The sequence below is a fragment of the Ictalurus punctatus genome, chromosome 17, assembly GCF_001660625.3.
Source record: "Ictalurus punctatus breed USDA103 chromosome 17, Coco_2.0, whole genome shotgun sequence".
NCBI lineage: Eukaryota > Metazoa > Chordata > Actinopteri > Siluriformes > Ictaluridae > Ictalurus > Ictalurus punctatus.
In genome coordinates this window covers 17,481,365-17,501,219 of record NC_030432.2, presented here as the reverse complement: position 1 = coordinate 17,501,219, position 19,855 = coordinate 17,481,365, and the positions used below count along the sequence as shown (strand labels likewise).

Genomic DNA, 19,855 nt, shown 5'->3' with positions numbered 1-19,855 from the left:
TTAAATGTGTTGCATTTTCACACCACTTTGCTATATTGAAAGTATAGTTCAGGGAACAAGTGAAAGCCAGGGGAGCACTCAGGAATCTATGCTTCATACTGAGGAAAGGTGTGAGGCTGCTGTCACAAGTGAAATGACTATAGAACACACAGACTTTTGCCTTGAAAATGCAGATGATGACATGTTTCTAAAATGTCTGGCCCTGTTTTATCTTAAGTTGCAGGTAAAGTTGTTGCTTTCTCACCCAGTAAACTATGTCACTTCAGAAACATTAAATGTGTTGCATTTTCACACCACTTTGCTATATGCAATGCTGTCAGTGGTCTTAAAAAAGACATAACATTTGTAGCCATTTATTAAATGGTCACTGTCATGGGACATGGTCAAGTGCTGGCTTGTGAATGGAGGGTAGAGTTGAGAGGACTGCATGGTAATGACTGATCGTACATCTGTGCCTAATTAAAGATTCCTGTTTATAAGTGTGTGAGTGCAAGAGATACTGGAAAAAGGCCTGACAAATGGAGAGACTGCATTTTCAGTGAACTGAGCTGCACCAGAGCAGCAACGTATTTGTGGTTTACGCCTTCAAGGCCATCATGCATTATGCCCACACAAATAGTTTCTTTTACCATGAAAATACAATAGCCTATTCCAGTGGTTCTCAACTTTACCAGCCGTAGACCCCTAGCACATTCCGAGTGATCCTCCTGCCTGAAATAAGAGTGAAGTAAAATAGTTTCCTTATACATGAGTTTTTTTTTCATTATTTACTGTTAGCAGGTTTCACAAAGTTTAAAATTTTTCTACATAATCTCCATGTAATAATTATGTAGGTAATGAGCTATAATAAGTCTATAGCTCATTACCTACATAGTTATTACATGTTATCATGAAACAAGTTATATTTTTTATAACGTCTTCTATTATTTACTGTCCTAAGAAATTGCTACCTTGCATTTTTAAAGGTTCTAAACGCAGCTTCTTGGCCTGATTCAACAGTTTTTGCCATGTAAATTTAAGGATTGTCTCCATCTCTATTAATTAGCTTTTCTACTTACCGAGTGGAAAATCGCAATAGACTTTGAGATACAATGACGTGAGCTTCATTAATTTAGAAGGAAAAAAAACCCTTTAAATAAACAAACAAATAAATAAGTAAAACATTGATTAATTGAACATAGCTACAGAGCCCCTACAGAGCCCCCCTAGTGTCAGGTAAGAAAAGAAAAAACAGCCGTGTGTAATCTGTACCCTCGGTTTTGTAATCCGTACCCTCGGTTTTGTAATAAGTGCCCTCGGTTTTGTAATCCGTGCACTCGGTTTTGTAATCCGTGCCCTCACTTTTGTAATCCGTGCCCTCAGTTTTGTAATAAGTGCCCTCGGTTTTGTAATCCGTGCCCTCAGTTTTGTAATCTGTGCCCCCAGTTCTGTAATAAGCGCCCTCAGTTTTGTAATACATGCCCTCAATTTTGTAATCCGTGCCCTCACTTTTGCAATCCGTGCCCTCAGTTTTGTAATAAGTGCCCTCAGTTTTGTAATCCGTGCCCTCAGTTTTGTAATCTGTGCCCTCAGTTTTGTAATAAGTGCCCTCAGTTTTGTAATCCGTGCCCTCAGTTTTGTAATCTGTGCCCTCAGTTCTGTAATAAGTGCCCTCAGTTTTGTAATCCGTGCAATCAGTTTTGTCATAAGTGCCCTCAGTTTTGTAATCCGTGCCCTCAGTTTTGTCATAAGTGCCCTCAGTTTTGTAATCTGTGCCCTCAGTTCTGTAATAAGTGCCCTCAGTTTTGTAATCCGTGCCCTCAATTTTGTAATCCGTGCCCTCAGTTTTGTAATAAGTGCCCTCAGTTTTGTAATCCGTGCCCTCAGTTTTGTAATAAGTGCCCTCAGTTTTGTAATCCGTGCCCTCAATTTTGTAATAAGTGCCCTCAGATTTGTAATCAGTGCCCTCAGATTTGTAAACCGTGCCCTCAGTTTTGTAATCTGTACCCTCAGATTTGTAAACCGCGCGCACCGCGTTAAAATTGGGTTTATATTGGACATTTGCTGTACATTCGAGCTTCTCTCTTCTATTTCTCAAGAAATAAACACACAAAAAGGACATAATGTGTATTGTCTTAATAGTGTGTATTGAGAGGACATAAAACCAATACAACTGAATATATTTTAAAATTTTCTCCCGTTAAAGCCAATCTTTGGGAAGCGCAGGTCATCAGCGCCTTATAGTAATGGAGTCAGTAAGGGACCGTCAAAAAAGTGCATGACCCTGGCAACTGTATAAGATTTTTATATGGCACAATAAGTTTATATGTGTAATAAAAGGTATATCATTAATAATATATATGCTATAAAAAAAACAAATTCTTTATCCATACTGTATAACATTGCAATAAGTTAGATATCCCATGAAGTAGACGACTATAAACTTAGTAGAATCTTATACAATTACCCAGGTCATGCACTTTTCAGATGGCCCCTTACTGTCTCCATTGTTAATCATAGGGTTGACGGTTCGATTCCCAGCCCGCATGACTCCACATGCCGAAGTGTCGTTGGGCAAGACACTGAACCCCAAATTACTCCTGATGGCAAGTTAGTGCCTTGCATGGCAGCTCTGCTACCGTTGGTGTGGGTGTGTGTGTGTGAATGGGTGAATGAGAAGTGCTTTGGATAAAAAATTTAAAAATATATTCAGCTGTATTGGTTCTATGTCCACTCAACACACATTATTAAGACAATACACATTATGTCCTTTTTGTGTGTTTATTTCTTGAGAAATAGAAGAGAGACACTCGAATGTACAGCGAATGTCCAATATATACCCAATTTTAACGCAGATTACAAATCTGAGGGCATGGATTACAAAATTGAGGGTATGGATTACACATGGCTGTATTTTTTTTCTTACTTGACACCAGGGGGCTCCATAGGGCTCCATATTGTCCTGATAAAATCATTGTCGGAAAACACACAGGGTCTGTAAAAGGCTCGGACGACGCCCCTGTTTGTAAGGTTTAGTAAATTTCCCGGAAAGAGGAGTTTCCACAATCCTGGTCTCTCAGTTACATAATAGTGTTTTTCCCCTCATGTTTTCACACAAGAGAGAGAAATAAAGAGAGACTGGTAAGTGAAGGACTATTTATGACTGATATAACACAGGTTAAGCGATTTTAAGTGGTCTGTCATGGGTTATTCCTTACGCAATGCATTTTTATGAGATTAACTATCATCATATTTGAAGAAGGCCCTATCTGCTTTGGTTTGTGCATGCTTACAGTCATTCTAGGAGTGTTTAATGTGAAAGTGCAGTCCTTTACACTTTCTACTGCAAGACAGTTTCTCATGGAATACTTTCTGAAGCCTGAATAAACGGAGCATAAAATAACCAAAACATAGGCTATGTGTACACAGCCCTGTCTTTCTCCTAAGGAATACTAATAATTTGCTTAATGAGATTAATATTGTTAGAAATGGATCTCTATAAAAATAAAACTCAAAAAGCTCTAAATGCTTCTTGATTCAGTAAGAAAACGTTTATCCCACTTTAGAAAACGTTAGAAAACGTTTATCTCACTTGATCACTGACTACAGGATGTGGCCCTTTCTTAAGTGAACAGAACTAGTGCTACTACTTTTTGTAGTAAAGTATTTATTCTTTTATTTTTAATGTATGTGAAGCTATGTTGCAATTTGTTTAAACCACATATATTCTGCATGTGTGTATATCTTTATATGTAACAAATTTAACTACTCCAGTGTCAGATTTATTTGCTTTTCATATTTTATCATTTTGTACATAAGTAATTACTAGCAAAGGTTGTGTTGTGTAGTCACTACATATACTGTATAAGTTATTTATATTATGTAGTAAAGTATTTATTATGTTATTTTTAAATTATTACTGACATCAGTTATGTATTGATTTTGTAACAGTTTAAGTTGCAGCATGGATCCACAGTCAAAAATACTGTTCTGCTGGATTTGTCTTCAAGGTACAGAATAACATTTACTTGGGTTACCTGATATTTCCATTTATTTCTGGATATTACTGAATATTGTGAGTAATAAAAAAACCCTCTATGTATTTTCTACAGCGATCTTTGCCTCTGTTTTTTCGGACGTGTGGAAGTCAGAAGTTGTCTCTCCAGTGGAGGCGCTGGTCTCATCTTGTGTCGTGTTGCCTTGTAAGTTTAATTACCCTGGCACTCGATTTTCTGACTCTCGGATAAAGGGAATCTGGTGCAAACAGACAGACAGAAATGATCGCATTTATGATGAAGATCACTATTTGATTGGAGACAACTTCAAGGGTCGCACAAAGCTAGTTGGCCGATTGAGTGAGAAAAACTGCTCCTTGGAGATCGATGATGTGAAAGACCACGACGACGGCCCATTCTGTTTCAGAGCTGAACTCCCAGCAGACCAAAAGTTCTCTTTTGTGGAGAAGTGTGTGACCATCACTATGAAGTGTGAGTTTGGTTTCGAAATTTACACTTTTACAATTTTTCTTAATGTCTATGTACCATTTATTTATAAGCTTAGAGTAAAGAGTTCATCTTCCACTTGCCTTTAATAAAACATTAATTTACAGTTTCATTATAATCTGAATGGGCAAAAATAATAATAATTTGAATAAAGCACTTTATTAGGGATTTGATGGAACACTTTATATTTTTCCTTATTTATTAACTGCTAGTGGGTAAACTATAATAAAATGTAAGAAACTCCACAACATGTTTGACTGTTTATATTTAGAGAGACGTTATCTCTTATTCAACCCAGGTTTGTTCACTCCAATAAAGTTCAATGTTGTAGCATCATAAGCAGTTATAATTCAATAACCTGTTGAAAAATACGCTTTGATAAAATTACATGTGTAATATTTTCCTTTATGAGCAAGTACAGTGCCCTCCACTAATATTGACACCTTTGGTAAATATGAAAAATTGTTTTTATAGTTTAAACTTTTGATCTTTTGTTAAAATATAATAGACAGTATATAATAGACAATATAGACACATGTCCTCTTCCAGGTTGAATCATAACATTTCAGTTCACTGGCTTCAGTTGACTGAATTAACTTCTTAATTATTACCCTAATGGTGGAAACGGGCATTTTCAATACTTGTGCTATTTTCTTACAGCCACTTCCCATTTTGTGAAGCTCAACAACCTTTTAGTACGCATCGCAGCTATATTCCTTGGTCTTACCCATTGTTATGAATGACTAAGTGTATTTGGCCTGTATTACCTCATATTTTTACCCTTGTGAAACAGGAAGTCATGGTTGAAGAACTACCTGTTAATAGTCACCCAGGTATACAAAAACAATGTAAAATATCAATGGGAATATACTTCAAATATATTTTTCTCATATGAATTCTATATATATTGTGTTGTGTTTGCAATTGTTTGATATCCATGAGAACAGAGTATTTTTGTGAACTTTTTTTTTTTTTTAAACAAAAGATCAAATGTTAAACAATAAAGACAAATTTTCACAGCCTTCTTTACTCATATTTACCAAGGGTACCAATATTAGTGGAGGGCACTGTAAGTCCTAATGTAAACAGTTTAATGAAACAACTTTTCTTTGATTAGATTACAATAGATAATCAGCCTACTCTATCCTTAATATCATATTAATTGAATTTTGAAGTCATTGATATAATTTTATTTAATAGTACTAACTTTGCTGACAGCTGAACCTGACCAACCAGAAGTGGAACATGATGAATCTTTCACGGACGGAGCAATTGCCATCTTTAAGTGTTATGTCAGACACACCTGTCCCACACACCACCCAACTATTGAATGGAGTCGTCAAGAGCCTAAACCCCGTTTGTCCTATAAGGATAATGGCTATGGAGTTTGGGAGGTGGAGTCCCTCCTGATCTTCACTGCCAAAGAGGAAGACGATCACACTGATATCACCTGCACTGTCACTTTCCACGGCAACAAGAAATCTGCAGTCACTAAGAAGATATTCATAAAACGTAAGACCAGTTAGGTTGTGTGTCCTTCATAAATCATGATTTTCTTACAGTTGGCTCCTCTGGGCTGATTGAAGAATAGTATAAGAATAATTACAAATGACAGGGGTTTTCCTAAATGTTAAATTAAACATTATACATACATATATACATATACATATGTATATACACACACACACATATATATATATATATATATATATATATATATATATATATATATATATATATATATATATATATATATATATATATGTGCATGTGTTATATATATATATATATATATATATATATATATATATATATATATATATATATATAATTTTACATGCTTTACACAATATACAGTGACAGCTGATATAAAATTGACTCATTCTTTACACTTGACTCATTCTTTACACTTATTTAGTGTGATTAATTATGGAAAAAAGAACGTGTTAAACCGATTAACACATTTAACGCTTCCCGTCCAACCCCAGACCTGTACTTCATCTTACATTGCATGCAGTTGCTTAGTGACGAGCATGATGCAAGGCAACGTCCAAACTCTGCTTGGCCCTCTGAAGGGAAATCTTTAATTCAAAACGCATACAAATGCAGTCGACAATACATAATATGAAATAGAATACATGAATATACATACACATTAGCAAATGATCATAGAATTAAAGGCAAATTATTTGAAGCAAATAATTTAATGCAAATATTTCCTTTATCGCCTAATGAACTATACACTTAAGTAAAATGCAAAGTGTTTAAGTGCACAACAAAGGAGAAATTTCTATAAAGTCACAGTTCTGTGCCTTTAAATAACTCTTTTTTAAGAAAATTAACTCTTAAATTAACTCTTTTTTTTCAGGTAAACAAAATATCGTTCACATCATTATTCCTGTGGCTGCTGTGCTCGGGACCATCGTTGTATTTGGAACGGCATGTTTCTTCGTGACCAAGAGATACAAGTGAGTCTGAATGAAGTATTAATGTTGCATTACTTGTATTTATGCAATTCATGTATCTTAAGGTAATATTGGCATGCATTCATTCATCTTCAGTAATTGATTTATCCTGGTCAGAGATAAGGTGGATCCTGAGCCGATCTTTGGAACACTGGGTGTGAGGCTGGAATACACCCTGCATGGGACACCAGTCACACACACACACACACACACACACACACACACACACACACACACACACACACACACACACACACACACACACACACACAATCTGTACAGCTTTGTGGACTTATTTCTTTTTCTTTTATATCACTATCAGGAGACAGATCCAAGAGCTGCAATCTAGAAATCCAAATGTGTAAGTAATTATTACTATTACTATTAGGCCATTGTGTTATTTATTTTATAATTCGGTGGCTTGGCTAAGCACATAATTAAGCTGTTAATAGTTTTTATTGATTGTGATTTCATTGCTACTCTAGCACTGATATACTGGCTCTGGTGAACAAAGCAAACATTAATTTTCAGTAACAGAGAGATTTTCAATAAACGAGATTAGCAGTGAGTAATGTTAACTGACTAGGCAACACCTGGATTGGGATACTGTACAATTACATGTGCATCTCAAAAAATTTGAATATAGTAGAAAAGTAAAATTTTCCCGTAATTTAATTCAAAAAGTGGAACTTTTCATATATTCTAGATTATAAACACATAAAGTGAAATATTTCAAGCCTTTTCTTGTTTTAATCTTGATGATTAATCTTGTAATGTAATCATTAATCTTGATGATTGATGTAATCATTAATCTTGATGATTACAGCTTACAGCTCATGGAAATCAAAAATCCAGTATGTCAAAATATTAGAATAAGATTTGATAACCATTGTATTTGCATCCATCTCCAAAAGGAATATATAATGGGACATGTCCATGCAGAAAACTCTATTCTCTCTTAAACTAACCCAAGTGTATTACATTACTGAGAGGTAAGCAAGTTGTGACATACAGAAACCTACAGTCTAATTTAGATTGATGATGGGAAAGATTGTGAGAGAGAAATAGTTTGTGTCTAAACAAGTCTAAACATTAATCTTATTATTAAACTCAGAAACAATATAACTGTCTGGTTGTGATCATAATAAAAGGCAACGTGAAAGGTGACTTAATTCCCAATGAGATTTCTCTATGTTCTCTATGACCTTTCTACAGTATATGCCATTAAGTCCTAGTGTCCAGCCATCATTACAGCACGGGAGAGGAAATCTCGTTTATCAGATGTGTGATGTACGTCTAGACAATCTGATAACAAACTACACACACAACATTTATGTTGAGAAAATTCAGATTGATCTTTGTTCCCAAATAACATTGGATCAGATCCATAGTTTACAGCATCTGTCCCACACGTATTTAATCTGTATTACGAGTATTGAACAAGTTAAAGGAGGAGAAAATGTAGATTTACTGTTCAATGGAACTTTATTGTTTATTTAGATCTGTATATATTTTTCCACACTACATGAAGTTTGGGGATCCTTATAGACTGTGGAACAGAAATGTACTCAGTGTGTCTCCACCGTTTTATTTCATATTGGAGTATAACCATTTTTCTTTTTTACCATTAAGGATGAAACACTTGTTTCTTTTAAAACATAATCTTTAAATGTTTTTCTACCTCCTAACTAAACCCTCGGACTTAAGACACGATCTTTGGAGTTGTTGACGCCCTGCTCAGGGTTAAGCAACAACGTATTTACATTACCTTCATTAATAAATTGTCAAACTAACATCTTGGTTTTTAAAAAAAAAAATTTTGGAGCAAAAGTCAGGTCCTCTCTCATTTCAACAGGTCCTCTTGTTGGTGAATACACAGCAATCTCCTAAGGGTATTAGGACTTCTCGGAGCAGACATTGTAGCAGATAGTTGCAGAGTTTCTTCTGTGTTTTAACTATGACGTCTTAACCATTATTTTAACACTTTGACACACGACTCCCTTTAATTCGTTAACAAACACATTTGTAAGAATTCTGGTCAGCAAAACCCCAAAAGAACAGCTGTGTCTCTCTCTCTCTCTCACACCCACCCCCGCACACCCACATGGTCATCAGAGGTCATAAACGTACTGCTGGGACATGGGATGTCAAAGCATAGACAAAAGCTTATGTATTTAGCGATAGTTCTGTGTAAGTATCCTCGTTGGCGAACCATTTTCTGAAATCTTGTTTATAGTTTAAACAAATGCACGACTCTTTTAAAACACCGTCTTTAAATGTTTTTCTACCTCCTAACTAAACCCTCGGACTTAAGACACGATCTTTGGAGTTGTTGACGCCCTGCTCAGGGTTAAGCAACAACGTATTTACATTACCTTCATTAATAAATTGTCAAACTAACATCTTGGTTTTTAAAAAAAAAAATTTTTGGAGCAAAAGTCAGGTCCTCTCTCATTTCAACAGGTCCTCTTGTTGGTGAATACACAGCAATCTCCTAAGGGTATTAGGATTTCTCGGAGCAGACATTGTAGCAGATAGTTGCAGTTTCTTCTGTGTTTTAACAACGACGTCTTAACCATTATTTTAACACTTTGACACACGACTCCCTTTAATTCGTTAACAAACACATTTGTAAGAATTCTGGTCAGCAAAACCCCCGAAAGAACACCTGTGTCTCTCTCTCTCTCTCACACCCACCCCCGCACACCCACATGGTCATCAGAGGTCATAAATGTAATGCTGGGACATGGGATGTCAAAGCATAGACAAAAGCTTATGTATTTAGCGATAGTTCTGTGTAAGTATCCTCGTTGGCGTACCATTTTCTGAAATCTTGTTTATAGTTTAAACAAAATGCACGACTCTTTTAAAACACCGTCTTTAAAAAAGGTTTTTTCACCCTTAAAATAACCTGGTTAGAAGGTAGGATATGTAATACATATTTTCATTTTCTTCAGACATATTGTCACTTCAGTCTTCACAACGAATAACACCGATGGTTTTGACCTTTCTTTCAGTAAAAGAGAACAACGACATCATACAGCCTTGAAGGACTGTAGAAATGTTTTACACATCACAGTGTTTTTCTCAACAACGTAGCCAATAAATAGTTCAATTATTTCACAAACCTCAGTCTGTTCATTTCTTGACAGAAGGATTACACATAGATCATACACATAGGGAGCTACACATGCATAACATGTCCAAAATTCTAATACATCTACCACATTCAGTCACCAGGTCTAGTATTTTCTGATAGATTAGTTACACAAACTGATAATTACCACAGAAGTAATTTCAGAAACAAAGATTCACTTAAACCACAAATGTACACATTGGTGGGGATCATTAAACCCTGAAACACACGACTCGTCCCTTAATTCATTAACATAAACACACTGTAAGCAGTCTGATCATCAAACCCCAGGAAACACTCGACTCTCTCTCTCTCTCTCTAACACACCCACACACACGCACGCATACCCCCCACACCCACATACACACACACTTCAGATGTGTAGGACACTGTGTATAGGCCTACAAGACATTCCCCGGAAAATGTGTCTTCTAGTTTAAACAAAACTCTCGATTCTTTTAAGCAGCACTTTAAACATTTTACATCCTAAAGGGTTAGGTTTAGAAGGCATGTAATACGCGCGTTTCTTATAAAACACCGTCTTTAAAACGTTTACCTCCTAAAGGGACCTATTTAGAAGGTATGTAAAAAGTTTTTTTAAATTATTTTTTTCTTTTTTACATTTCTTCGGGTATATCAATGTTTTAGAGTATTTATTTCAGTAAATTTTTATTCAAAGTCATGCCATTTTCTCAAAAAGTGCAATCAATAAAGTTTAATTTATTTCACAAGCTTACATTCTGCTCATTTATGTTCACATTCAACCATCATGTATTTTCTAACAGCGGAGCTATACAAAACAAACCCCCACAATCTAAATTTAATGTGTGGTTGCAAGATAAAAATTCTAATTTATTGAATTACTTAAATATTTAAAGTTGTACACATTATTTTGATGAGTGGTGTTGACATAATAATGTTGATAATTACATCAACTTAATAATGTGTGTAATTTCTGCGTTAATTGATTTAAAACAAAATTTACGTTGTAGTACATTTACATTTATTCATTTAACAGAGTGTTAGAGGACCTGTAGACTGAACAAATACTAAGGACATTACAATTTGAATATCATTTGACTTACCATTAAATTCTACTAAAGCAATGAATTTGGGGGCATGTTCTCAATTGTGATATGACCAATAGTGGACTCGTGTATAGGCTACACCTGCTAATACATTTGATGGACTATTTTGCACTAGTACACGTAGCTAATGCTAGTCATATTTAGCAGTGTAATTTGAATATCTACTCTTTAGTTTACCGTAGCAGTGGAAAAGAAGGAAAAAGTTTCATTTGACAAATCTGTCCATCTAGAGAGGGCTTTTCATTTGTGCTATAGGAAAGATAAGCATGATTACATTTCTACTTATTCATGTAAACCTCAACTACATTGTGTAATCTAATTTCATGTATTGGTACATTTTTTATTTTATTTTTAAAAATCTTTTGTCATTCGCACACGTAGCCTTCTAGCTCCACAGCCTTTGGACTGTGGATAGCTCTATGAGAGATAAAAGTAGTAGACACAGAGTGTTTATTTTTTGTCTATATTGCTCATTTCATTCAGTGTTTTAATGTCTATAAATCCTGCAGAGATGTTACGTATGAGATTTGTAATGTAAATCACGCTGGATTTTACTTACTATTGTTATAAAACTTAAAGGCAGTCATTTTTCCTGGTTTAAAAGACTGCATTGTACTGCAGACAATCTAAATGGAGAAACATAATTTTAAAAATGATTGTCAACTTAACAACTTGTGCTCATAATTATGGTAATTTAGTACATAACACTTAAATTCCTTTTTCAATAATGTGAAAATAAAGTGCGTTTGTGTGCGTCATATTTTTGTTTGGATGTGTAATACACATGGCCGTACCATGTATAGTAACATTTGTGTCAGGAATGGATGGGACCCCGATTTAACATAACTAGCAACATTTCTGTCACGAATGGATGTGAACCAGATTTAACATAACTATATATATTTTTATGACCTACCACAGAGAGTTTCATATTCTACGTGAAAAGAAGGACCATGTGTGCAACGTGTGTGGGGCGTAAAATACATGGCCGTACCAGGTATGGTCACGAATGGATGTGATCCAGATTTAACATAACTATATATATTTTTATGACCTACCACAGAGAGTTTCATATTCTATGTGAAAAGAAAGAACATGAGTGTGCAACTTGTGTGGGTTGGAAAACATATTGCCGTACCATGTATGGTAACGAATGGATGTGATCCAGATTTAACATAACTATTCATATTTTTATGACCTACCACAGAGTGTTAGAAAGAACATGTGTGCAACGTGTGTGGGGTGTAAAACATATGGCCGCACCATGTATGGTCACGAATGGGTGTGATCCAGATTTAACATAACTATTAATATTTTTATGATCATGACCTTTGATCTAGATATAGAGAGTTAGAATGTGTATCTTTTTGACCTTTGATCTATACCTGTCAAAACTACGGTTACAATATATACCAACTATTTCTCTCTATTGTGGTTTTCTCCTTTTCGGTATGCTGCTGTTGAAAATACCCACATGCTTTTTAATTTCCTGTCATGTTCACATCTACGCACTATGTAGATGTTGTATAAGTTTGCGTGCTAAAAGCTTTTGTAGCTGTATCTGTTTTTCAAAGTTTATATGAATAAAATCCAATTAAATATTTTTTACGAGCACAATTTTACATGCTTTACACAATAACAAAGTAACAGTTGAGGTAAAATTGATTCATTCTTTACACTTGTACAGAGCATGTGGTAACTTTTAATGGCCACTAGAAAACAGCTAGTAAATAAAAATAAAATAAAAAGGAAATGTTTTGATGACATTTTAGCCCTTATATAACTATGCATTCGTATTTGTCTTTGCTATAGTTCATTCTAAGAGTAATATTTTCAACAATTAAGGGAAGCTCTTACATACCAGCATTATACACTTAGATATGGATAAATTTCTGTAGTAAGTAGTGTGAGTCATCTGTCATGAACTGTACAATATAAATGTTTTTGTCAGCATTGTGGATCAGCATTTTTATTGATTTATTTTTGCAATATTTGCAAATTATAGGGATCTCTTGGGGAGCTCTTAATTTTACTTCTCTATGGATGGCAAAATGTGAAAGCAACAAGAGAGGTCAGTGTTACATTCTTCATCAGCATCATGTCTCTTTTCTTTGCTCTGCTGAGACAAAAAGGTGCTTCTTTATAGTCAAGATGGTGCTTCCTCCAATCATCAATCATACGCCCTTCAACCTGTAATGCAGAAGTCAATAAAAGTATCAATTAATTTAATGCATTCGGATGACGTGAGTTCCTACAAGAGAATAAGAATTGTGTAGATTAACTGTGCATTTTGTGATTTGGTTATTGAAACCACAGAATTCATGTTTTCTGGTGTACAGCATTTTGGACGTTCTGAAATATTCAAGACCTGCCCTACAAAAAGAAAACTACATTAAACAAATTAGGCATGTACAAGAAAAACTGGACATTAACCACAATGAATCTAGAGATAATATACTAATTATGCAATAATTCACTCTGTGGTGCTAACAGCGCTCCATTTTGCATTGGGCCTCATCACACCACCTTAGAGTGGAATGTTTTCATATAACAGCATGGCTCATCATATGATATTCAATACACGTTAACTACCACCTTTCATCCTTTGTCCCACCCACTGTGGCAAAACGTAAAGCACCTATTTAAACTACTTATCCCTGCCATTTCCACTTAATTCTATAGTCTCATCAATCTGTACTGCTTTGTGCCCTTACTTTTTATGTGTGTAACATGCTATGTACAGTGCTTCCTTGTCATATATACAGCAGGTTTCTTGTTTTTACATGTTAAGTCATCTGTAGGCACATGCTGCTGTATTAAATTTGATTTTGACTGGAAGTAACTCCATACTCATTACTTATGATAATTAATTAATGCATGAATTCTGATAACGTTCAATTAATGAAATAATAGTACATTTTGTAGCAAAAAATAACAATGCATGTTTTTGTCTAAGGGAAAAAAAAATCACAATCCCTTTTCACTAAATGTTAGCGGAAAAAAAGGCTACAACAAATCTGGTAGCAGACATTCAGTTGTAAGTAATTCTCATCACATATTTCCATTCATATTTACCAGTTTAAATGATCACTAACCTTTTATTATGGTGTTAATTTTATAGCTTGCTTTATGTCATGTTTTGTCCTGAAACTAATTTAATAAGAGGCAAGATTTATTAAATAAACATTGATATTAAAGTAGTTATTATAATAGCACATTCTGGATATTGTGTTCAATAATACTTTGGCATACAAATTTAGGCTGCCTTGGATAAATCTTTGGTACTCTGCAGATTGTGAAGTCTTCATGCTGATTTCTTTTTTCAGGGCTATGGTGTAGATTACACCAACTTGGGTGACCTCAATGTTTATGGGAATAAACACACATACCCCATTAAGAAGCCCATCTACGCGTCAACTGATTTCATAAATGTAAATAGAAATATCTTTATCATTGGACCTGCCATATTTTTTACATGAGGATAATGAATTTACAAATTCATGTGATTTCATTATGTTAAATAATGGCTTGCTTTGAATAAAAAATAAATAAAAAAAAGATAAATGCTTATATGGAAATTTGGTCAGTTGGTATGGATGTATGGATGTATTTATGCAATTACATGCAAATACAGTTGACTAGTAATTGTATTAATAATAGAAATACCACTGTGTTTTCTTTCTTTTTTTTTTGGCTGTGACCATTAAAGTGTTAAATAAAAAGTATTAACGTATTGACTGTGAGCTTTTTGTTTTTGATTTTTAATAACTACTGATTTTGTCCAGTTTGTATAACAAGACAATGGTCAGATATATTTATGGTGTCAAGATAAATAAGTATAATCTCTTATATTGAGATTTAAAATTCACCAACTTTGTACAATATTTAGATCAGCTATAAAAGTTTTGAAAATTTTAGATGACGTGGCCTGCTGAGTAGTACGCAAACTGTCACCAGATCTACCCACACAGTCCACTGCAAGATTAAAGTTTGCACCAATAATTATTGGGAGATCATCATCAAAAAAGCTGGGTCAAAAACATTAGGTCCATATGCAGATATCAATATGCTATATTTAAATGTATTCAAAGTCTTACAGCATAACAAAATACCCCAACCCCCATAGCCCAGATGTATCCACTTGTAAATGTAACTTCCTGTCAGCTAAAAGTAGAACTCCTTTGACTTTGTTTATGGTCTATGAGTGCAATTATCCTGTGATATTTGTTCTGACATCTAGGCACATCCTGTTGTGTTTAAATGCAATGTGAGAATTTTCCATCCATACATCCATCTTCTACTGCTTACTCCTTTTTCAGGGTCATGGGGAACCTGGAGGCTATCCCAGGCAGCATCGGGCACAAGGTGGGGTACACCCTGAAGAGGGTGCCAGTCCATCGCAGGGCACACTCACATACACATTCACAATGTGGGAATTTTAATTTAATTTAATTATTATTATTATTATTATTATTATTATTATTATTATTATTATTATTATTATTTATTTATTTATTTATTTATTTATTTATTATTTTTTTTTTTTTACAAAAAATCAAGACATTTTACCCTTTTAATGGGGTGATTAAGACCATGTACATTCCAAGAAATAAAATGTAATTCACTCATATAATATGCTCAAAGAGGAAATTATACAAATTAGTCGGTGTAAGTGGATAAGACCACATGTTATCAAGAAAGCTTTGGGCATCTTCATGGGAAGAGGAGACATGTGTCCCATTGTTGTACAGTACCTTAAGGGCTAGCAGGATAAAGAAAGTGCTGCATGCCTTTCTGCTTGAGTGAAGCAATGCAGGACGAGGAAGCTGTCCACCGTTGAAGGGTCGTGCCAGAGTATTCAGTGAAAAACAGGAGCTGAGACTGGCCATGTAGAATCTTGGTGCCTGCTTGTGTGTAGGCCTTCATGATGACCTGTCGATTGTTGTACCTCAGAATCATGAATATGAGGGTTCTTCGTCTCGTTGACGAAGTCTCCTGACCACTGTAAACACAGTGAGCACTCTCAATTTTGATCAGCCCTCTGCTGTATAGAGAGGGAAACCAAACCGAGAGTTGGCATTGTATGAATTTGATTGTATCGCTGCCCTCAGCATTCGCAGGTAAATTAACCAGTCGAAGGTTGTTCCGATGATTACGGTTTTCCATTTCCGACATGCGGTTCTGTAGTTTCTCAGTCGCTGAGGTTGCTTCTTTAATATAGAGTGTTGAAACAATGCGTCCATTCTGCAGTTCAGGAAAAGAAGCCTTGGAAATTGACTGTTACAAAGTTCCTGCATAATTTCCAGGCAACACCACATGCTACCACAGGGGCTACAGCTTTTGAAATCCTGTGTGGCCATAAGATGCTTGTTAAAATGAATGTCCTGCCTGTCAACACAGAAATGTAAGGAGCAGAAATGTGAAGAATATACTGACAAACAGAGAGGAGCCAAGGTACCCAAAATGTTGTGTCTGCAGAGGTATTATTCAGCCACAAGATGGCAGAGGTACAGTAGTACAGTTGGTTCAGAAAAAGAGTAAAAGAAAAAGGGTACATCTTCCTGCCTGTGCCTGCTTCCTCCATTTTATTACAAAAGGTACAAACTTCATAGCCCCCTATTTGAAAACACTCCACATGGTCAAGTTAATTGACATTTTCTACTACTAATAGTAAATATGGTATAGTATAAAAAAATAGTATAAAAATATAGGGGAGTGAATCTGTTGTCTTAATTGTACACATTTCAATGACAGGTACAACGTGAAAATAAATCCTTATATAATTTTTTTTTTTTCCCCTCCAAATTCTGGAGGGGAAAAAAAAAAAGATTTTCAATGGAAAATGAGCAATCAGCATCATCCATCATCAGCATCATCCACTGAGGTAAATGTCACTCGAACATGCCGATAGTCAGTATCTGATTACAAACTGAATCGATTAGGCTTATTTCCATTGCATGTAGCTATCCAATTCAAATAAATGTAAATGTGTATAGCACTTTTAAAAATGGACATTGTCACAAAGCAGCTTTACAGAAATATATCAATTCAGGATATAAATGTAAAATTTATAAATTTATCCCTAATGAGCAAGTCAGAGGTGACGGTGGCAAGGAAAAAGGGAACCCATCCTCATCCGGGTGACAACGGATTGTGCCATAGTAGTTATATCATACACTTTCTGTCAAACTGTCAATCAAAGTAGTGTGCTGATTTATGAGCCTTTGTGCTCCCCTGAGAGTTCAGTAGGTAACCTAATTTATGACCAGGGGTGGGGGTAACCCTATTGACTGTATCAGTGGGTCATTCTGACACCTGTATGTCTGGGTTGTGTCCCTCCTTTCCTGGTGGTGTGCGTTTTGTGTATTGTCGGTGATCTACTCCAACAAATGTGTTTATGTTAATGAGACTGAAATGTGTTTCTCCCAGTATTAATCACACACAATGTATACCTTTTTGTGGTATAAGAGAACGTTTGTTTCTGAAAGTACTTTTATGGTATTGTTTTATTTTGAAGCTTAAGTATCGCTTAGGTGAAATACGTCTGATGTAAGAAAAAGAGTATCACATGGTTAATATTGGTAAACGTGTGTGTTACTGTGTGAGGGATTTGTTTTGTGTAACTACATTGTTAGGAAAAGCATGATGGTTGAATGTGAACATATATGAGCAGAATATTTGCTTGTGAAATGAATGAAAACAATTGTTGATTATGTTTTTGGGAGAATGGCGTGACTTTGCATAAACATTTACTGAAATAAAGCCCCTAAAACAAATAAACCATCGATATTACCAAAGAAAAAAAAAAAAAGTTTTTACAAACCTTCTAAACATAACCCTTTTGAATGTAAAACATTTAAAAGTGCTCTTTAAAAGAATCGTGAGAGAGCTCTTAATGCCCCTAGAAGAATACTGTGTATATCACGAACAAGAGGACATGCTGAAATGAGACAGGACCTGACTCCTACTCCAAGAAAAAACAAAATGTTAGTTTGACAATTTCTTCATGAAGATATTGTAAAGAAGTTGTTGTTTAACCCATGAGCAGGGTGTCAACAACTCTGAAGATTGTTTCTTAAGTCTGTGGGTTCTTTAGGAGGTAGAAAAAACATTTAAAGATGATGTCTTAAAAGAAACGGGTGTTTCGTGCATAATGGTAAAAAAGAAAAATGGTTATACTCCAATGTGAAATAAATTGGTGGAGACTAAGTACATTTCTGTTCCACAGTCTACAGTGCATCCGGAAAGTATTCACAATGCTTCACTTTTTCCACATTTATTTATTTATTTTTTTTAAAAAGCACATGTACATAAGTATTCACAGCCTTTGCCATAACACTCAAAATTGAGCTCAGGTGCATCCTGTTTCCACTGATCATCTTTGAGATGTTTCTACAACTTGATTGGAGTCCTGTGGTAAATTCAGTTGATTGGACGTGATTTGGAAAGGCACACGCCTGTCTATATAAGGTCCCACAGTTAACAATGCATGTCAGAGCACAAACCAAGCCATGAAGTCCAAGGAATTGTCTGTAGACCTCCGAGACAGGATTGTATCGAGGCACAGATCTGGTTAAGGGTACAGAAACATTTCTGCAGCATTAAAGGTCCCAATGAGCACAGTGGCCGCCATCATCCATCGGGGGAGAAGGGCCTTTGTCAGGGAGGTGACCAAAAACCCGATGGTCACTCTGACAGAGCTCCAGCGTTTTTCTGTGGAGAGAGGAGAACCTTCCAGAAGAACAACCATCTCTGCAGCACTCCACCAATCAGGTCTGTATGGTAGAGTGGCCAGACAGGAGCCACTCCTGAGTAAAAGGCACATGACAGCCCGCCTGGAGTTTGCCAAAAGGCACCTGAAGGACTCTCAGACCATGAGAAACAAAATTATCTGGTCTGATGAAACAAAGATTGCACTGTTTGGCCTGAATGGCAAGCATCATATCTGGAGGAAACCAGGTACCACTCATCACCTGGCCAATACCATCCCTACAGTGAAGCATGGTGGTGGAAGCATCATGCTGTGGGGATGTTTTTCAGCAGCAGGAACTGGGAGACTAGTCAGGATCGAGGGAAAGATGAATGCAGCAATGTACAGAGACATTCTTGATAAAAACCTGCTCCAGAGAGCTCTGGACCTCAGACTGGGGAAAAGGTTCATCTTCCAACAGGACAATGACCCTAAGCACACAGTCAAGATAACAGAGGAGTGGCTACAGGACAACTCTGTGAATGTCCTTGAGTGGCCCAGCCAGAGCCCAGACTTGAACCCGATTGAACATCTTTGGAGAGATCTGAAAATGGCTGTGCACCGATGTTCCCCATCCAACCTGATGGAGCTTGAGAGGTCCTGCAAAGAAGAATGGGAGAAACTGCCCAAAAATAGGTGTGCCAAGCTTGTAGCATCATACTCAAAAAGACTTGAGGCTGTAATTGGTGCCAAAGGTGCTTCAAAAAAGTATTGAGCAAAGGCTGTGAATACTTGTGTACACATGCTTTTTTTGTTTTTTTATTTAAAATTTTTAATTTAAAGATTTCAAACAAACTTCTTTTTTTTTTGTAGAATTCTGAGGAAAATAATGGATTTAATCCATTTTGGAATAAGGCTGTAACATAACAAAATGTGGAAAAAGTGAAGCGCTGTGAATACTTTCCGGATGCAATGTATAAGGATCCCCACCCTTA

General features: G+C 35.7%; 1 protein-coding gene across 6 annotated transcripts; it reads left to right on the top strand.

Moving 5' to 3' along the window:
• Window positions 1-2,972: 2,972 nt before the first annotated feature.
• LOC128628628 (sialoadhesin) lies at window positions 2,973-14,903 on the top strand. 6 transcript variants are annotated; one of them, XM_053687198.1, is made up of 9 exons: window positions 2,973-3,120; window positions 3,931-3,989; window positions 4,092-4,466; window positions 5,682-5,993; window positions 6,850-6,949; window positions 7,269-7,307; window positions 13,176-13,241; window positions 14,165-14,207; window positions 14,497-14,903. In XM_053687198.1, exons 2-7 carry the CDS (start codon window positions 3,944-3,946, stop codon window positions 13,195-13,197), a joined length of 894 nt encoding a protein of 297 aa, XP_053543173.1. In that variant the 5' UTR covers window positions 2,973-3,120; window positions 3,931-3,943; the 3' UTR covers window positions 13,198-13,241; window positions 14,165-14,207; window positions 14,497-14,903. The 6 variants fall into 6 exon arrangements, with proteins under 6 accessions (XP_053543173.1, XP_053543175.1, XP_053543174.1 ...); XM_053687200.1 differs by having other exon boundaries at window positions 14,127-14,207; XM_053687199.1 differs by having other exon boundaries at window positions 13,510-14,207.
• The last annotated feature ends 4,952 nt before the right edge of the window (window positions 14,904-19,855 follow it).

Excerpts from the sequence above, each read along its gene's own strand:
- LOC128628628 (XM_017490894.2), top strand. The coding sequence starts at position 3,944 with ATGGATCCACAGTCAAAAATACTGTTCTGCTGGATTTGTCTTCAAG. Across the intron at positions 4,467-5,681 it reads TGTGACCATCACTATGAAGT|TACTAACTTTGCTGACAGCT; the intron begins GTGAGTTTGGTT and ends TTTATTTAATAG. Across the intron at positions 7,308-13,175 it reads CAATCTAGAAATCCAAATGT|GGATCTCTTGGGGAGCTCTT; the intron begins GTAAGTAATTAT and ends TGCAAATTATAG.